At 35.9% G+C, this 20624-nt stretch overlaps 2 protein-coding genes and 1 pseudogene across 3 annotated transcripts; 2 read left to right on the top strand and 1 right to left on the bottom strand.

Moving 5' to 3' along the window:
• The first annotated feature begins 17526 nt into the window (after positions 1 to 17526).
• Positions 17527 to 17615, top strand: BDBG_17019 (annotated as a pseudogene). The gene has a single exon. The product of its transcript is annotated as a tRNA-OTHER (tRNA).
• A 475-nt stretch (positions 17616 to 18090) lies between these two features.
• On the bottom strand, positions 18091 to 18785 carry BDBG_04320 (uncharacterized protein; the record flags this gene model as incomplete). The annotated part of the gene is made up of 1 exon (XM_002625405.2): positions 18091 to 18785. The coding sequence occupies exon 1, from the start codon at positions 18742 to 18744 to the stop codon at positions 18091 to 18093; it is 654 nt and encodes a 217-aa protein (XP_002625451.1). The 5' UTR covers positions 18745 to 18785.
• A 704-nt stretch (positions 18786 to 19489) lies between these two features.
• BDBG_17018 (uncharacterized protein) lies at positions 19490 to 20623 on the top strand (the record flags this gene model as incomplete). Its single annotated transcript, XM_031724833.1, has 2 exons — positions 19490 to 19578; positions 19759 to 20623. 2 exons carry the CDS (start codon positions 19490 to 19492, stop codon positions 20291 to 20293), a joined length of 624 nt encoding a protein of 207 aa, XP_031578246.1. The 3' UTR covers positions 20294 to 20623.
• Between the last annotated feature and the right edge of the window lies 1 nt (position 20624).

Raw genomic sequence — 20624 nt, 5'->3', positions numbered from 1 at the left:
GCTTAACTGTTTGACTGTTTCTCTATTTCTTATACATTGTTACACATTTAGATATCTTGATGAATAATTGTTTCTAATAAGAAGATGATGTATGAATAATTGTTTCTAATAAGAAGACAATAAATGTTTTTCTAGTGTAAGAGACCTACACTGAATAGATCAGTATGATATTGATAGGTCTTATATAACAAAGAGAAAAATGTTAGAGAAGAAAAGAAAGAGAAAGTGTGAAAATCAGTGATTGAAGTGAATATTTATACATGTATGTGATGATGTACACAGTGAAGCTTCGGGGCGGAAGAATCTATACACATTCGTGGCGGCTGAGGATCAGTGATTGAGAATGGCTGAGAATCGGAGTGTACACATTCAAGAATGAAGTGATTGAAATCTGTGAAGTGTAATGAAATAGTCTATATAATTGATCGGGCGCAGCCCGTCACACAGTAGTAGTAATAACAGATCTGATTGTGAAATGAAAGCAGTAGTAGTAATGACAGATTTGATTATGAAATAAAAGCAGTAGTAGTGATAGCAGATCTGATTGTGAAATGAAAGCAGTAGTAGTAATAGCAGATTTGATTGTGAAATGAAAGCAGTAGTAGAAATAATAGATTTGATTGTAAAATAATAATAGATTCTTTGTTGATATATTAATATTATTATTATTGAATCTTAGGATAATTTCTCGATCTGGTAATTTATTGTGTAATTTGTGTATATAATACAGAGGTGTATTATATTAATCAATGAAATCACTTCAACAATCTAACCTTCTCATACAAAAAGTTGATGATGTTTTATAACCATGTAATTCAACTGTAATACAAAAATATTGTATGAAATATCAACTAAAGAGCTTGCATAAGTAAATATATATTTCACCTGTCATTTCATTCTTCATTTTCTCTTCATTTTCTCTTCATTTTCTCTTCATTTCACTCTTCATTTCACTCACTTCTTCAACTATCATTTTACCTGTCATTTTACTTACTTCTTCAACTATTATTTCATCTGTCATTTCACTCACATTTACTACTCTTCTCTATGCTGCTGATTCATCTGCTGAAGTAGTGTCATTATTGCACTCATCTGCTCACTTATTGTGCTCACTCATTGTGCTCATTTAACTGCTCATTTCATTAACCTGACTCCTCAAATTCAACACATCATCTTGCAGCTCACTATTATTATTTCGCACAGAAACAGAAGAAGAATGATGAGAATATCTTGACTCAGCAAGAGATTGAATAGCAGCAGCAATAGAATTCAACACAGCTTGCAATTCTTGAATAATACCAGATGATTGAGTACTGGATTCAACAGTAGTAGTAGTCTCAGAAGCAGGTAAGTCTTCAAGCCATTCTTAATTTCTTTTTCTTCTTCATTTCATCATTTCATTCTGCATACATTTGAATCTCTGATGATGATTTTCTTCTGCAGTTGCAGTATTCTCTTCAGCCTGCTTTCTGACCTCTTCAAGATTATTGAGAACTAGAATTCATTCATTCAGTACCTGATTCAGATCTGTTATACTACAGGCAGTGCCAAATTCTTTCTGTATTGTATTCTTCTTTTCTTGATGCTTTCTAACAAGCTGAGTAATCATACAATCTGGCTGCTTAAGCGGGCGTCTGAATGTTTTCTCAAACTACATTTTAAAGTTATTCCAGAACTGAAACCGAGGGAGTGAGTGATAATCATCTTGATTTTCAACACAGTATTGAATACACTTCAATCTTTCAGATTCTGTAACCCGGAAATGACCCTGCTGAGTCAGTATATAATTAGAGAATAGAAATTCATGCTGAGAAGGTTAAGAACTTGATAATAATAATGATAATAATAATGTTGATGATGATGGCAATTGCAAATGCGAATGCGAATCAGAGAGGATAATATGAATAGAGAAAGATCTAGGTGAAGTTAGCAGTTAATCTGCCTCACTACTAACTTGCATTTCAGTATCTTTCATTCCCGCAATCTCTCTATATATTGAAGAAAAACCAACTTTTCCGTGCAAAAAACACTGTAACGTGACCTCACGTGACCTCACATGCACCTCATCGAAAATCTTATCTCAGCGGGCTCAGACTCTCTGACTCGGTTTGAACAAGTTACAGCATTATTAACTAATCCGGCATGATACTAATATACTTTTGATACAAGTCATGTACTCAGAGCAATCCTTGCCAGAGAGTCTGAGTGTGATTCAAAGATTGCTTAAGTCAGCATCTGTATGCTAAATTAATTGGTGGCCGCTATGACCTCTTTATATTTATAAGCAAGTTCAGAAGCAGCTGTGTTATTATCTGACAGTTATATATTCTTCTAAATCACATTCTTTCTCACCAGATTCAGTCATACTCACATGATCATGACATTCACTCTAGCCTCATGTGAATTAGTGTGTCACTAGTGTTCACAATTATATAATCTATCTCTAATTCAGCTAGTATTCTGTATACATTCTCACAAAGAAACTTTCACTATATTACATCACTTATTCACTAACTTTTCTCATTCTTCAATTATCTTCTTCATCATCATCATTATTAAACATTATTATCTCATTCAAGATTTCTGCTTCTTCTTCTATTTAACATCTTCTGTTCATTTATCTATTATATTGTACATATTCCTGGCAATAGCCTCTCATTCTCATAACAAGTGTCATTGTAGTGCTCATACTGAGCAGTTTATTAGCAGTAAGTGTAACACATTGTGAAATGTGATCAGAACTTGTTTTCTTTTAACAATCACTAGAATATATTATCATGAATAACATATCTTCTTCATCTTCTTATACACTCTCAATCATTTTTCTTCTCAGTGAGCTTCTGATCATGTCCTCTAGCACAATTTTATGTGAATACAGATGCTAATATGTTTGTTTTTATTCATGTAGAATCTTCACACATTGACAGATCTGTGTTCACTGATGATAGTGAACATCTCAATGTTGAATTGTTGATTGAAAACTTGAAGAATGTGATAATGAAGAAATTGTCTGTGTTATGTATAACTGAGTCTTCTGCATCTCTCTCTGCCTTCTCTGTTTCTTTCTCTGCCACTTTCTCTCAATCTCTTACACCTGCCTCTGTGTCTGGTTCTCCCGCTCTCACTACCTCTGTTCTCATGATCTCTACTCCCGCTACTCCTGCTCTCATCACTGCCTTTGTTACTAGCTCTTCTCATTTCAAGAAGATGTTGCATAGACTCAGTGAACTATATTTTTCAGTATGTATACTCTCACTCTTCTTACTGACCTCTAGAACAATTTATTGTATGAAGATGATGTATAACACAACTATCTGAAGCTTGATTATAAACACTGATTATTACATTCATTTTAAATATTCATGATAAGACAATTATTCATTCATATCAGAGAATCACTTCTCTTCTTAACAGTATTAAGATTGTAAGTCTATTTCTTTTTTATCTTTTCTTTCTGATACTGATTTTTCTGTTCTTAGAGGAAATCATTATGAGTTTTATTATGCACAAAGTCATGATGTTCATAGATATCAAGAAACTTTTTATGACTGTTAAATTCAATATTACAGGTACATCTGCTCTAGTGAATATCTTCAGAATGATTGACTTATATCAGTCTATTCTCTGATGTTTGTCATCTGACTTTGTGATGCAGGTGAAGAATATCTGTGTTTTCAGAAACAGAAATGTGAATATTGTACTCTTTTACACCTGCAGGCATGAGGCTTGTACACCTTGTCTGAGATGTTGTTATGAGAATGAGCTGTTCACACACTGTGTTCTGCTTCCTGTATTTCTCTGTGTCTCTCTCTCTCTTCCTGAGGAGCCTCATGCATGTTGTAATTGTGTGTACAATTCTAAGACCAGCAGGTGTTTGTTCGGTAATTGTTACCCCTGCTTTTGCAGTTTTCATACACTAATAATAGTTCTTAGTTGCTCCGGCGCCAGAGGCCATTTTAATCAAAGATGACAACACTGCTGAGACTACCCCCTCCCGCCCTCAAGCTTCTTCTGTCACTTTCTCTCCCTCTTCTGCGGGGAAGGTTGTGCGCACACTGGATTGTAAGCATTTGGCCCTGGGTGGCTCCTGCCGTTGTTCGTCCGGTCCTGCGCCTTCTTCTCCTTCCATTTCTTCCACCTTCCCTGCCCTGACTCCTGGTCCTGCGGGTCCTGCGCTCTCCTTCAATTTTTCTACATGTATGCATACGCATTTCTATATTGGCATTCCAGCCAATCTTGTGATAAATGACATTAATGTTGTACACACAGCAGTAGAGGAATCAGAGGCATGCATGGTGTTGTTGCAAGAGCAGCTTGCAGCCCTTAAATCCCTTGCAGATCTCGAGTTTTGAGATTTCCTTTGTTTTTGGCGTTTTTCGGGTGGCGTGGCGTTGGAAATAGATTAATGTGTGACATATGAAAATGATAACATTTGTCTTTTACGGCTGACTCTTATGGTTGACAATCAATTCATTATCTCTTGAGTCATCTCCTTTTCTTTTCTTACACTTTTCCTTTGTCTGCTAGCCATCACTCTTACGCGACCTCTATATGATACAGTGTTCGGTGACTAGGTTCAGCAGCTTCCACCTTTTATGATTCTGTCTCGCGCATTATACTGTCTCTCTTCGCCCGCTCAGACCACTACAGTAAACAGCTCATTGAAACTAATCTCACTCAATCTCTGAGTGTCTTCAGGAGTTGAGATGACTTGGTCTCACATGTCTGCAGATGTTTCAGATGATTCATCCTCTGTGATCTCTGTGATTGAACTGATGTAAACAGTTAAATTCAACTCTGAATTCCTTTTTCTTCTGCAACCTGACTCATGTACAAGTCTGTCACTTTGAGATCACTCTTTGCTGTGTTGCACTCACTGTCTGTGATGCATTATCATACAATTAGCTACAGTCTTATCACTTATTAAAGTGTGATATTCATCTGATTTCTTCATTACTTCTTATTCTTTTCTTATAATCATGAAAAGATTGAAATAAGTGAGATTATCTGATTCATAAGTGTCTATGATTTCTCTTACTTTATGAGACTTTTCAATTATAAGCTTCTTCTTTTTCAATACTGATAATAGTGCTGTGAATAATCATAATTCACTCAGATCTTACATCTTTGCTTTCATAAGTTGTGAATGATTTATTAAGTTATATAAGATTCATCTCTCTGATTCTTTCAATGCATATGTTCTCAGAGAATGTGATTTAAGTATTTTATATAACTTAAATTATCTAGATTGAAACTTCTCAGAACTCTCATTGCATATGAGAACTCATGTTCTCATCTTGAGACTCAATTTCTTAACTAGTGAGTCTTGTATTCTTTTCAATTGAATTGCTTAGTTCAGAAGTAACTCATTAGCTTTTGCATGTGTGTGGCTGATCTCTTTCAATCTTGATTCTGTGTCTGTGACTGTTGCATCTGCAACTGCTGTTTCTGCTGCATCTGCAACTGATGCATCTGCAACTGCTGTTTTCTCCTCCATCTTTTTCAAAGCATTCTCCGGGATGCGCGGATGCAATTCATACAACAGATAGAATGATGAACACTTGAAGACTGCATACTGTTGAATTCATGTAACTAATAGTATCTGCCTGAGATATTCATCTCATAGTCTTGTAGACTTGCTCACTAGATATTTTATCAGCATGTTGCTCAAGATTTCATTCAAGTATTCTATCTTCTCATTTATTCACAGATGATATGATATTGTTTTATAATGTCTTATCTGTAACTGGCTCATGAAATGTCTCACTGCTTCTTCTATGAGATTCACATTATTATCAGTTAGAATCTCATGCAGCATTTCATAGTTAACATAGATTTCATTATGTAGAAACTTCATCATCATCTCTTCTATTGTCTCTGAAACTGCTTTCACAACTGATCAGTCAGTAGTGTAATCAATAGCAGTGATTATTTATTAATTTTCATTTGACATTTACAGTAATATGTCTATGAGATTCATCTCTCATTATTCAAATAATTGTATCATATACTTCATCTGATGTTGCACTTTTTCACATTCTAATTCTTTCTTAGATTCTTTCACAATCTGATAATTCAGGCACTTGTGAGCATATACCTGAATGTCCTCAGTCATGCTTGACCAGTATACTCTTGATTCAAGTACACTTATGAGTTCAGGGCTTTCTAAGTGACTGAATTCCTTGTGTATGTGAGTCATCAAGTTACATCTAAATAAATGTTCTAGATAGAGAGCTTTCATATATTCTAGATCATGATAAAGTATAACATCATTTTTCAATTTTCTCAGCTTGAAGTTCAGAAGCATCTCTTCTACTACTTTCACAAGATGCTTATCATTCAACATCTTGTCATTCTTCAAGTAAGAGATTATTGTATTCACTCATTCTGATTTCTTACACTCTCTCAGTGTGTTTAACACAAACTTTCCTTGTACCTGATTCATAGAACTCTCATTCATGAAATCAAGTCTGTAACTGATTGTATCAGACATCACAGCATCTGATTCCTTTCAGTATTTAATATAAAGATTGTACACTTGAAACTCTGAGATTCAATGTGCTAAGTGTTTGAAAGATTTTATCATTGATTGTAGATAGACAAGACTTTCATGATCTATAATCACTGTTGTTATATACTTGTTATTGATATATCTATTTCACAACATCAGTGTGTGCTTAATCACTAGTAATTTCTTTTCATGCACTGAGTAATTGAGCTCAGCATCTGATAGTTTTCTATCATTATATATTATCAGATGCAGCTTGCTGTTCTTACTCATCTGTAGAAGAGCGCCTCTGATAGCTCATTCAGATGTGTTCATCTTAATATAGAAGGGTTTATTACAATCTGATTGAATAAGCACTGAGAATGTTGTTACACATTTTCTCAGTGTGAGAAAAGCCTCTTCACACACAGCATTTCAGATAATTGAATGAAACTTCTTCTTTCACAGATTTGCATTCATTTCTCTTAAGAGATCTGAGAGTGATGCAGATATTCATGTAAAATCCTTGATAAATCTGCAGTAATATGAGAACAACTTAAGAAACTGTTATACATAATGTACATTTCTCAGTCATGATCAATTCACTATGACATTCAATTTCTCTGAAATGAAGTGTATACAGTCATCACTCACTACATATTCTACAAACTTCAACTCTTTCATTTCAAACACACACTTTGTTAATTTGATATAGAGCTTATACTCTGTCAGAGTTATAAGCACTTCATTAAGATGCTTCAGATATTCATTATATAAGTTTGAAAAGACTAGAATGTCATTAAGATATATGAGATATGAGATTTTATTCTGTTTATGAAGAATTGTATTTATCATCATTTAAAAGATAACAGACACATTTATCAGACTGAATAATATTATCAGGAATTTGAACTTCTCTTATTATATATTAAACACAGTTCACAGAACTGACAGTTCATCTACACAGATCTATCAGTATTCTGAGAGAAGATTGATCTTTAATAGATATTAAGCATTTTCAACTGTATTCAACTGTTGTTAAATTCATGACAGTGAATATTCATTCTTGATTATATGCTTATTGAGTGCTCAATAATTGATACATATCTGCCACTCCTCACCTGCCTTTTTCACAAATAGAACTGAAAAGCCTCATGCACTTGATGAGAGTTGTATGAGACTACATTCTAGAAGTTTTGTGATCTGACACTTCTGTTCTTCAAGGTGTGTTTGTGACAGGGAGTATGCATTCTGATTGACTGGTTTCACATTTCTCATGTCAATCTCATGTACAAATCCTCATTTCAGTGGCAATTTCAGTGAAAGATCTGTTCAAAAGATCTTCTCATGCTTCTTCAGAAGCTTCTTCATACACTTGTTCTCTTACATGTTCTTTATCTTGATTTTCTCCACTTTCAGATCCTGTATGACATACAGAATGCTTTCAGATGAGAGATTGTGAATCATTCTCTTTGCTTGTTAATGTATAAGCAGATTTAACCCTTCTATATCAGAGACATGGAATGTTCTTCTCATATGAGTTGATAGAATTGTATGAACTGTTTTCTTTCTATCAGTCAACTGTATATGACATATACATCATTGAATCTGCAGATTGAACCTTTGAAATCAAGCAAGTCTGAGAATAAGATTGTATTTCATGTTCTGCAGCTCTTGCACTTAAATATAACAAGATCATTCTCTGAAGTGCAAGAGAACTCTTACTCTTGCAGATAATATCAAATATCAGTTATTAGATAATCTTATACATCAGAGATTCTTCACTCAGCAGACCTCTTTCAGTCTTCAAATTATATGATTATCAATATATTATGTAGACACTTCTGTATTCACTAACACTTTTGCAGTCATCTCTCAATTCTTATTCAAATGTCTCTTATACATTAACATTTCAGATCTCAAGACATTGAGATGAGTGTTCACTTCATTCTCACCTGCATCTCATTCAGAAGCCTGCTTTCTCTTGATGTTTACAGAATTCAGAGAGTCATCTAATACAGACATCTCTTTCACTTTAAAGACTTTTCATAGAATATCAGTGAGTGTCTCTGAGCTCACTGATTCTGCTAGTTATTTAACTCTCTTAACTGTGCACGCTGTGTGCAATCTTTTGCATCATGATTTTAACATCTGTAGTTGAAGCAAGCTCAATGCTCATGACATCAAAGTTTTCACTCAGAGAATTCTTTTTTCAGAGAATTCAGTGCTTTAGCAATAGCATTCAAATCTAGATTTATCATATCTGAGTGTATGACTTGTGTTGTAGAAGTCTGATTATCTGTTCTTCACTAAGACATACTCAATTGCAGTATTTTCTGTTACAATTGACTCACTTGTTCCTGTATAATGAGAATATTATATACTTCTTTCACTGTGTCTGATTATGAGATTAAGCATTTTCATTTCACTCTCAACTCAGATGTGAGATCATGAATGAAGATCTATAAACAGAAAGATGTTGAAAGCTCTTCATTCAATATGAGATAGTGTAAACTGAAGTGTGTGAAGTATGATGTAAGATCATTCACTTATCTACACTCAGTGAAGTGTTTATAACACTTATCTTATATATTCACTTTCTCAAAGTTATGCAAGATTCATTTGAAAAACTTATTTCATATTTATGAGAATGAATATTATTTCAGATCTGTGAGATTTATCTTTTCATCAGTCATTTATAATGACTTTGCTTTTTTATGTAGAAACACAGCAGATCTTAAGACTTGTTGAAATTCTGTTAAATGTCTGTCTGTAAGTTTATGTTTGATCTGATAATATAATTGCATCTGACTTAGTCAGCTGATTGCAGTATTATTTTTTCAGTCACTATTGAAGCTTGATAACTCTGACAGATCTCTCAGCTTAATATATTTCATGCTCAGATTCTCATCCTGCACAGTGATCTCTGATGATATGTACACTTTTAAAGAGGTCATGAACAATTGTGATGAGATCTTCAGATTCAGTATAGTTGTCTGTCTGTGTAAACATTTGATCTCTCACTGCAGATCTAAGACCTGGTTTTCTCTATTCTTATTAATGATAGTGATTGCATCAGTGAAGCTCTTCATCATAAATACTTGATTTGCAGTGAATATCAATTGTTGTTTAGCTTTCATCTCAGCCTGTCACTGCATATACAAGGCCTTGATTTCATTTAGAATCCTTGTACATGTACAGAGTTTTGATTTCAGTTCAGCAAGTCTCAGCTGCTTTTCTTACTGCTTTAAGTAAACTCTCTAGAAGGTTCTGCATATCTTTCAGTTCAGGTAGCAGAGAAGAGTGTTGTTTGTATTGACTAGAGAAGGTATTCATTTCAGTGATTTCTCATTGATCATACAATGTCTATTGTTATATTGTTATATGATTTCTGTTATCATTGTACGACTCCGGTGATAGCCACCCTCTTCTTTTTATCCTTCTTTTGAGTAGAGAGTGAACTTCTTTGAATCTGTTCACTACTTTCATCTCCTTTCTCACACCTCATCTGTTCGCGTACCATACATGGTATTCACCTGGGTGTGGAGTTTTTTCTCAACAAGCGAAGCAGCATCAATCAGATGCTCTTCCACTCACCGCTCTTTATATGCTATCTTTTGAGGCATTCTAGGACCACTCTGGCATGATAACTACAAATCACTTTGTAGGCAGAATTATCACACTCTGAAGAAGCCTGCACTTCTCACCAGTTTTTAGACATGCTATCAGATGTGATTCAAAGGTTGCTTGAGCCAGCATATGATTACAGGTGTACACCGGCTTCTTATATACTGTACACTAAATTAATTGATGGCCGCTATGGCCCCTTTACATTCGTAAGCAAGTTCGGAAGCGGCCGCGTTATTATCCGACAGTCGTACGTTCTTCCGAATCACATGAGAAGAAACAGTTTCATCTTCAATGAAGATTTCTGAGATTTATAAGAATTTTTCAGATTCTTCAACTTTGACTTTCTATTACTATATACTCACATATCTTTGAGATTTGAAAATCACCTTAGCTTATAGCTAAAGAGAAGAAGAATAGAAATATTTCTTTAATATTTCAAAAAAAATCTATATTTAAGATAGATGTATACTCTTGAAAATGATTATATTTTTTAATCTCAGAATTTCTGAGAGCTTTTTTTTATATGAGGAATTTAATTAAAATTCCTGTGTTCAAAAACATACTAGTCAACTTTGAAATAATACTTCTATTCTAAGAACTTGAGATATGAATATAAAAATCAGATACATCACAAGAATATTATTATTCTAAGATTTCAAGATAATACAGAAATGATGAATCTATAAAGTTGAGTTGAAATTCTCTTTCATACTCAGAGTACTGAGTAAATTATTCCTGTGTTGCTAACAATCAGAAACTGTTTCTTCTCAGATGCTTCGCAAGATATTATCACTTACATGATCTGATTTTACTATTTGAGTTAGCTTATTGCTTATTTGAGGTTAGCTCATGATATAATCATCAATTCAGTGTTAAAACAGCAATGAATATCTGGAGAAGCGTCTGAGCTTGCTGAGAAAATAAAAATTCATGAATATGTAGTGACGCCTGTGAATTGCATTACTCTATGTACTCTCTATCATCATCACCGCCTCTAACGCCCCGTAGTACTCTTTATCACTTTCACTTTATATATCTACTCTTATCTTATCACTCACTCTTATCACTTCTATCTAGACTGACTGTGTGACTGTGTCTGAGATCAGAATCAAACTTTACAGTTATCATATTATCTAAAAGTATTACTTCTGATTATAGTTTGTGTTCATCACATTAATTTCAAATCATGTTATTTTAAATATTAAAGATCTCAGATTCACTTTTCAAATAAAAATCTAGTTTCAGATAAAGAATATATTTAAATTCTTAGTCACATTTTCATTCTGATCTCATTATTGAGAATAGTATTAAATAAGATTATAAAATTATTTCTCACTTATATAATATCATAACATAGTGCTCATTTGTTGAAAATTCAATAGAGAGTATTATCAAATATTATTACTTTTCTAAACACAGATTATAATTTATATAATTTTAATTATGAAAAAAATATAAAATACAAAAAAAAACAAAAAACAAAAAACAAAACAAAAAGAAGAAAAAATCACAATGAAAAAAAAAAAAGAAGAGAAAGAAAAAAAAAATAAAAGAAAAAGAAAAAAATAAAAAATAAAAATAAAAAAAATCAAGATTACAGAGCTGCAGTACTCTTAAAATACTCACTTCTCAGAGTCTTTATAATATTTATTATCAATCATATATCTCTCATAGTAAGAGTAACACAGCTGTAATAAGTCATTATCTTAATATTATCTAATAAATAATCTGTATATATCTGTATAAATGTGAATAATTAGAAAATATACACTTAAAAAGTATGGTCAGAGTGAACTCTGCTGCCACTTGAATAATATCAAGAATAGAATGCTGAAATCAATGATTTCTCTCATCAATTTCACAGATAAGATGTGTAAAGATAATCTTGAGAAATATAAGATCTTCTGACTTCTGATAAAAACAGATCTCACAGAGAGACTCTATTTTCATAATATCAGAGACTGAGTATTATTAAAAAGCATTACTTTTATGCAATGTATATACACTTACTGTGATAATTCACTCTCTACATATATAACTGAGAGTTGCAGCTTTCTCACACTGCACAGCTCTCTCTGAAATGCTGCTATCAGTTTGCAATTCACACAGTCTCTCAGTTCAGCATGCACTGCATGTATACAGCTCTGCATACTGAGACTGAGTTGATCATTATAATCTGATATAATACTCACTTTTCACAGATCATGTTTCATTTGAGAGGAGAGAGAGAAAAGACACAACTATTATTTTATTAAAAGAGAATGAATAATTAGTAATATTGAATATAATTTAATTCTTCTGTATTTAAAATTTGATTAGTCTATACTCTTTAATTTGAGAATTTCTAAGAGTGTTTTAATAGTTTTCATACTAGCTTGAACTTAGTGATGAGTTGATGAAGAAGAGAAAAGAGAGAAGAAAAAAATGAGAATAACTTATCTTTATAATATGAAAACAGAGAATTGCTAGAATTGCTGTAATTATTCTTTCTAGTAATAAAGATCTGTTTTCTGCATGTATCTCTGATGTAGATTATATAATAACTGCATACAAAGAATATTAACAGTGCATGTATTGAATAAAGATAATATTACTATATAACACTGTAACTGTTTCTATACATCTCTGAAAGCTGTTAATATTTTCTTTAAGTCTCTTTATATTTAATAAGTTAGTAATATATTTCAATGCACTCTCTCTTTCATTATCATTATTATCATCATCATCATCATTATTATTATCATTATTATTATTATTATCACTATTATTATTATTATTATTATTATTATCATTATCATTATTATTATTATTATATTATTCTTAACTATCTCTTCTGCCTTTATCTCTCTTTAACACTTATAGAAATTAATTATATTATTTCTCTTCAAATATTCTGCGGTTCTGTGAATCATCAAGGCGCGTGAGTACTGTCACAGATTGAAGAGAGAGAAGAAGAAGATGTTTAAGCACAGAGAGACAGATTACAAGACATGTTATAATGTCTTAAAGAGACTCTGTAAGAGAGTAGAATAATAACAATTTTAAGTAACACTTCTGATAGATTTAGACTGAACTAAGTATAGAAATAATGTGAATGACACTGCTTATAAGAGATTGAAAAAGAAGATAGTAAAGAGTCTCATATAGTAGTAGTAAGATTAGAAGAAGTTCTGAGAATAATTTAAGATCAAGATGAAGAGAGAGAGAGAGAAGAAGAGTGTTACTATAAATAAACAGTAATAGAAGAAGATTAAGAAGGTATTAAAGCAGAAGACAAAGAAGTCAAAACTGATAAGTTTTTATTAAGAGATAATGATTTTTGATAATACTTTTGTTCTCTAATTAATTAGTAGAAGCTGACAGAGAAGAAGAGAATTAAGATCTTATTCAGATCTTGAATACACTTCATAATTCAGAATATTGAGAAGGCAGTTCTACTCTCTGAGTATGTCAATCTGCTGACTACTGAGGTGGAACCCGAGACAGCAGATCAGAAAATGCAGGATTTTAAGACACAGATTAATCTGACTAAGAGAAAGTAGCAGAAACTCTTCTCTAAGAAGACAGCAGAGAGAGATTTTAAGATGATTATTATCTCAGATAAGAAGAAGAAGAAGAAGAATAAGAATAAGAAGTGAATTATGAAAAATGATAAGAAAAATGAGAAAGAGAAGAAAGATAATAAGTAGAAAAAGTTTTTTTCTTTTTATATTAGTTAGTATAAGTTTGTAACTATTAGTTAATAATTGAAATTAATTTTAAGTTTTCAAAAATTATTGTATAAGTTGTAATCAATTATCAATGTCAGAAATAATATATATATATATATTCAACTATTATATCACTATAATGTATAAGTATCAATATTTTTTCAATATTGATATTTATAATAGTAATATATTTTTAATAATATTATCTAATAATATAATTTCATAATACTCTCTTTGACAATATTAATATATTTCAAGAAATATGACAGAGATTAATCAAGATTATTTATTTACTTTTATACATTAATGATATTCAATCTGAGTTAGTACTAAAATTATAACTAAGTTAAGAAAGAAGATTATTTTCTCTTATATTAATTCTTCTTATATATATCAGTGATCAGTTATTGAAAATAAATTATTATCTTTCTTAAATTATTATTATATCTTCTGAATTCACTTCTTTCACTTCTTTTACTTCTATTAAAGATTCATAAACTCTTTAAGAAATCACTGTGAATTATAAAGTTTATGTTATTTATAATTTAATACAGAATACTCTCTTTTAATTATAATAAATAATCACTTTATTCTTCATATCTGATTTCAGGTCATGAAATTTATGAAAAACTCAAAATAAATACTGAGATGAACTATGAAATAATTATTAACAGATTGTATTACAGATTACTGAAGTGTTATCTCTCTGCTGTAATTACTATAACTTTATTTAGAAGTATTTATTATAAACTAATTATAACTCTGAAAAAATTTTCTGACATCTGAAGTCATCAGAATACAGATAATAAAAGAAAAATAATCAGAAAATTACTACTGAGCTGATAAGTTACTCTATCAGATAATGATTTTTAATAATACTAACTTTTTAATTTGAAAAAAATCATGTAAAAACAATTATGTATCAGTACTCTGATTTCATAACTCTCATCTGATAACTTCTGTAAATAATTACTTTGTATATATATATCTCTGAATCTTTCTCTTCAATTAATTGAAAACTCTGAATTCTGAACACTTCTTTAAATGCTTAATTCAAATCTTCATATTTCATATTGATTCTGTCTTTAGTTCAATCTTGAGAATATACTACAAAGTTAATATATAATATCTAGAATCAAAGTTGAAGAATTATCAAAGAGTGTCTCTCACAGTAAATGTATGAACTAGTATAAATAATCTTGTATTTATAGAAGTTATATGTTATTATATTGATAAGAACTAAACTTATTAAGAGACATTAATTGAATTTGAATTATTGATCAGTAGTCATACTGAGAATTATATAACAGAGATAGTAATAACTGTGATTAAAAATAACTATTAAGATATTAGTCTCAGTCTTCTTACAATTATAACTGATAATACTGTGAATAACTACACTATGATGAAGAGCTTGAAGCAAAAATTGACTTTGCATTTCTGAAATAATAAACAAGATCATATTTTCTGCATTGCTCATGTGATTTAACTTGTGATGCAAACACTGATAAAGAATCTTAATATTGAGATAAAAAATAATAAGATGACTGATTCTTGAGATGAGAATGAGATGAAAGTGATTACTTAAGACTTTTGCATTTACTTTACAAAAGATAATGTTTTTTATTAACACTTTTTAATATTGCTTTTTAATAACACTACTGTTAATTTTAAATAGATTGACTAATAATTTAAATATCACAGATTTAAAACATTGTTAATGCAATTTATACCTTCTCTAAATAATAACAATAATTTCATGATATTTAACAAATAAACAAATCAGTCACATCACTGAATATGATACAGAATATTAGAATATAATGAAGTTCAATATTTAAGATAACTGTTCAGACTCTTTGATTATATCAGATAATTGATCATTGAGTACAACACTCTGATCAGAAAAAGATTCAGACATTGACACTTTCTGATATGAAGTGAACTCAGTTGAAATATGTGATTGATTTACTGTTTCAGTTTTATAAGATAATAAAGATAGTCTCAATCACTTATACATCAATGCTGCAGTCAGTCTGATGAGTGTATAACAGTTTATTTACTTATCTTGAGAAGCAGTTAAATCACTCAAAAAGAAATTCAGTCTGAGATAATGCTATAGTGAAGGCTATTATTACTGTAAGAAATAAACTGATATATTACTACAGCAAAACTGAACAATCTTTTACAGAGTACTATGCTGTAGCAGCTCTACTAGATCTCTCTCATTGAGTTAACATCTACACTTCTCAAGATTGAACAGAGGAGGAATGAGACTCATATGTTAAATTAGCCTGAGACTACTACAATGTCAACTATCAGAGATTTGAATGAGCAGATGTTAGAGATGTGAAGACAGTGGAATACAATTCTCTAGTAAGTAATGATCTTTGATAACACTTCATATCACATAGAACTATGATACTAACTTTGAAACAGAACTTGCATACATTGATTGCAACTGAAAATCAGGCAAAACTACATGCTTGTAAAACTGAATTTGACTGCTATCTTCAACAAGATATTCTGATAAATTTACACATCAAATCAATTCTAGAGTTATGAAAAATTGTTGAGAGTACATATTCAACTGTTGCACTGATAACATGTGATATTCTGACAATTCCATTGACAGGGGTGAGAATGGAGTGAAAGTTCAACTCAAGCTGAGATATTTGTCACTATCACTGAGAACAATTACAAGGAGAAACAATCAAGAAACTCAATGATTGTAAAACATGAAATTATCAGACACACTTATTCATCCCGTAGGTGAATCACTTCCTGTGAGATCACCCTCATCAAAGAGAAGCATTTGCGAGTTGATCTTTCACTCATTCTCGCGAATCATCATTCTTTTACACTCTAGAGTTGTAAGGAATTTTCCATTCTTTCACCAACTCTGTAGAATTGTAGAATCAAGATGTCCGCGGCCTGCAATCACCCTTTGTAGTTACATAGAAAGATTCAGGCCTGTGATTCACAATCACTCTTTGTTTGCTAGAGTTATCTGACTGTTCCACAGGATCACTCATAGTGCAAACAAACCTGTCTAGAGTAGTATAAATATCCCAGATCTGTCCGTGGAACCCCATCTTCTTTTCTCTTTTTCTGTAACAGCTTTCATTTCCACAAACTGTGAGTATCTCCATCCATCCGCGAAGTGTTTCCACCCAGATGACAGAGAGAGAGTGTTCCTGACAATGTCCGGGTGTCGGTTCAAGAACTTCCCAAGAATCAAAATTTTTCCAATTTTTCCAATTCCAACACCTTCGCGATCAATGTCTGGCCGCCGCCGAGCTTCTCGTGGGCGTCCCCGCGACACCTCTGGTCGCTTTCTGCCGGCTTGTGGAGCAGGGGCGCCACCACCCGCGCCAGCGCCTTCACCCCCCTCAGCCCCGCCACCGCACCCGATCTTCGGGCCAGCAGCCAACCCCGTGCCTCCCCCAGGCCAGCCCCTGGCTCCCAGCAGCGCAGTCCCGCCCTTTGCTGTAAGTCTACCCGCAAGTAATTCCTTGCAGACCCTAGCTGACAGTTCCTGCAAAGCTCCCGGTGCTGCCAGTGCGCCCTGCGGCCCCACGGGCCTACGACCACCCCCCCTCTACCCGCACGATCTCCGACCAGGCATATGCAAATATACCTAGGTTCCCTACCAACAGTCCTCGCGCCGCGGCACATTTCCCCAATCCCATCATCAATGCCCCGGTGGCCGAATGGTTAATGCGGCCACCTGGTAGCGCCTTGGCGTGGGAAACCAAGGCGTGTGGGTTCGAAACCCGCAGGGGATACATTAAATCCGGAACTCAAGCACCTCAGGTTCCTAATAAATACAGAGGTGTACAAATCGCTTCAACAAAATTGCTCTATGTTCCTGGGATGGGAAGTTATTATCGCATGTATTTAATTGTCACTCCTTTGTATTTTCTATGTTCTTGTTCTCTTGGCGTGGTCTCAACACCTGTATTTCCTCCTGTATAACCAACACTTGGCCTGTATTTAACATCACGCAAGGACTCATCATAAGCTCCGCTTGCATATGAGTATAATGGAAGAATGATAATAATAATAATAATCCCATCATCAATGGGAGATGGGTCCCCAGGGACCCGCAAAATCCGGGTAATCAAGGCAATGCAAATGCCATGAATTCGCGACGCGAGTTGGGCTGGGCAGATGAGGCCCCTCTCCGCGTCCCAATTGTTTCCGGGCTGGATACTCCAGCACAACTGGGGAAGCGGACACAGCTTCGCGAGGGGTATCTGGTTACACGCGCAGGTGGCCAGCCCCCAAGGCCCTGCCGCAAGTGCGCGCGCCCTGGTATCCGGCTCCCTTGGTGTCTGTGCATTTCTGGCGGCACTTGTTCTCTAGATAGGCCTTGAGAACAGGCCAGCGGGATCTCTCATGATCATTCCCTAGGTGGTCCAGCCAGTCCTTGGCTTCAGTGTAGTAGAGGCCTGTCATAGCGTAGGTGACAGCTTCTTCATCTTCCATGTCACACAGCCGGGGTTGCGAGTCAATTTCAAATGCAAACTCACAAAAGCTTTTATAGGTTGTGGTTCTGTAAGTGGCCTTAAGTGGTCGCGGCTTAAGGAAGTTTCTTTTCGGTTCATGGGTGTCCCTGGAGGTCATGTCTAGGGACTCGGTTCGAGGGTGTTTGCGGGCAGCAAGCATTCCTTGTAGAAAGATAGCTGGATCCCGCGGGAGGTGCTCAAGGATGTTCTTCACTGAGATTGGTTTGTTTGTGGGTTCGGAGGGTTCCTCTGTCACAGATGCAAAGAATGGTGTCCCGCGAGTGGTGGGTAAGTGCTCTGGGACTTCTTGCACAGAGGTTATCCATGGTTCGGGTTGCTGCTCCGGAGTGCCTGCAGCAGGGTTCGCAGGGGTTGAAGCACGCGAGTTTCTAGTCCTTTCAGTCATAACGGGCGGTTGCTGACTGACAGAGCTTGAAATGTAAGAAGAAGTGCTCGCAGGCGATTATTCGGGTGTTTGCAGCTTGGCGTGATATGTACTGTTAACTACTAGAAGTATTCGCGGTAGGAAGATAAAATGTAGAGGTCAAATGTATAATAGCATTCAAGCTCAGTTCTGAATAGTAGTCGCGAACTCCAGTCTATATAGTTGTGTGTAGCCAAGGGCTGCTAACCCTATTGGTTACGCGAGAGATAGGAATAGGGGTAAAGGATCCGCGAGGGGCGACATCACGGACGTAGTTCGGCGGTCCGAATTGGCTTCCAGCCGGAGCTGTACTCAGCCCACCCGCCTCGACAAGGCTTCGGACACCGGCCGGGACGACGGCCCGGTGAGGATTGGGTATCACCCCGCCCCTCAGTGGGAACTTTAATATACGCTATCGACAGACCCCAACCGGAACCGGAGCCCGCGAGGGACTCCGGGATTCCGACACCCGCCGCGAGACCCGCTTCTCCGGAATGGAGGGAAGGGCAGGCGGCGGCAGGTGCTCGAGCCCGCCGTGGATTGAAGGGCCCACCGGGTTCTCCGATGATGCCCTTAACCATACGTGGAAGGCTCTATCCGACATGGAACTAAGGGTGTTTGGTGGACGACCGCGCAGGATCGAGAAAACCGGGCGTCGAGGGGTCCGGGAGCTCATAGAGTACAAGCCGCCCAGGTACCCCTCTCCGCCGCCGTCAATCTCGCCGCGATGCCACCTGTAGAGAAGCGCATGAGCTTCTTGCCTACACATACTCACCGGACGCTTCTCGGGTCGTCTTCTGCCGGACTGGGCTCCTGGTACTGGAAATGACGGTGGGGGGGATCGTTTTCTATGGGAAAATAGAAACTGGGCCACCTCAACATAGGAAACGGGCGGGATTTTTCCGTCATTGGGCCTGGAAAAGTGGGACTTGGTCGTTTTGCTCTATTGCCATAGTCACCGGCGTGGGATACATACGGCCCTGTCTATCCGGCTAGGACTGTGGTCCGGCCGGAGCGCGCGAGCGGCAACATCTCCGCAGGGCGTCGGAGATGCACCGCGCCTCCATCACGGCCGGACTTTGTTCCCGGTCAGGAGGTTCTCAGGTTCACTCCGCGCCCTGTTAACGGTCTCCGGGAGCATCGCGCGATGTTCCGGCCTCTTGCTGACACTTCTCACCCGCCGGCCGCCCTCGCGCTACTGCCCGGGCGTGTCACCGGACAACTCTCCCTCTCCGGAGCACCAGCCCGGTCAAAGGTCCGGACACCCAACTGTACCCTGGCAAACGGGCACCCGGGGCGTGACCCGGCGTTACACGCTTTCGCGGGGAGCCCTTCGCGCCGGGCTGGCCCGCGCCGGTGTAGACGGGCCGGAGGACTACGCTCCCTGATTAAGAGCTTTAACCGGACCGTCCTGAAAGCCCCTGGGTACGTCAAGGCCGGCTTCGGGCGCCGCGCCGGCCCGGACCACTTGAACACCCGCTCGCGCGCTCGCGCCTCCGGCCCGGGACTACTTTTAACCCGCCCTGGCTAAAGACGCCCGGAGCGTCACGCGCCATCCCGGCCGCGCACCTCCGGCCCGGGCTTCTTCCGCGGTTAAGGCTTTTAACCAGTCCTGGTTAAACATCACCGGCGCGCCATTTGAGTTCCCCGCCTCCCGCCGGTGACGCCATGACTACACTCACAAACATTGTATCTATCTTCAGACAGGTGTATATCTCTGTGGGTGTGAGAATTTTCTAATTTTGCATATCTGAAATTGACAAATGTATAACAATTAGCTTTACAGATACTAGGAAAACCCTGAGAACTAAAAGTTTTCAGGTAGATGTCATAGTCTCTGACTGCATACATCTATAATGGAA

Source organism: Blastomyces gilchristii (genome assembly GCF_000003855.2).
Source record: "Blastomyces gilchristii SLH14081 genomic scaffold supercont1.7, whole genome shotgun sequence".
Taxonomy (NCBI): domain Eukaryota; kingdom Fungi; phylum Ascomycota; class Eurotiomycetes; order Onygenales; family Ajellomycetaceae; genus Blastomyces; species Blastomyces gilchristii.
The sequence above is the reverse complement of the archived record's forward strand: the minus strand, read 5'-3'. Positions and strand labels throughout refer to the sequence as shown.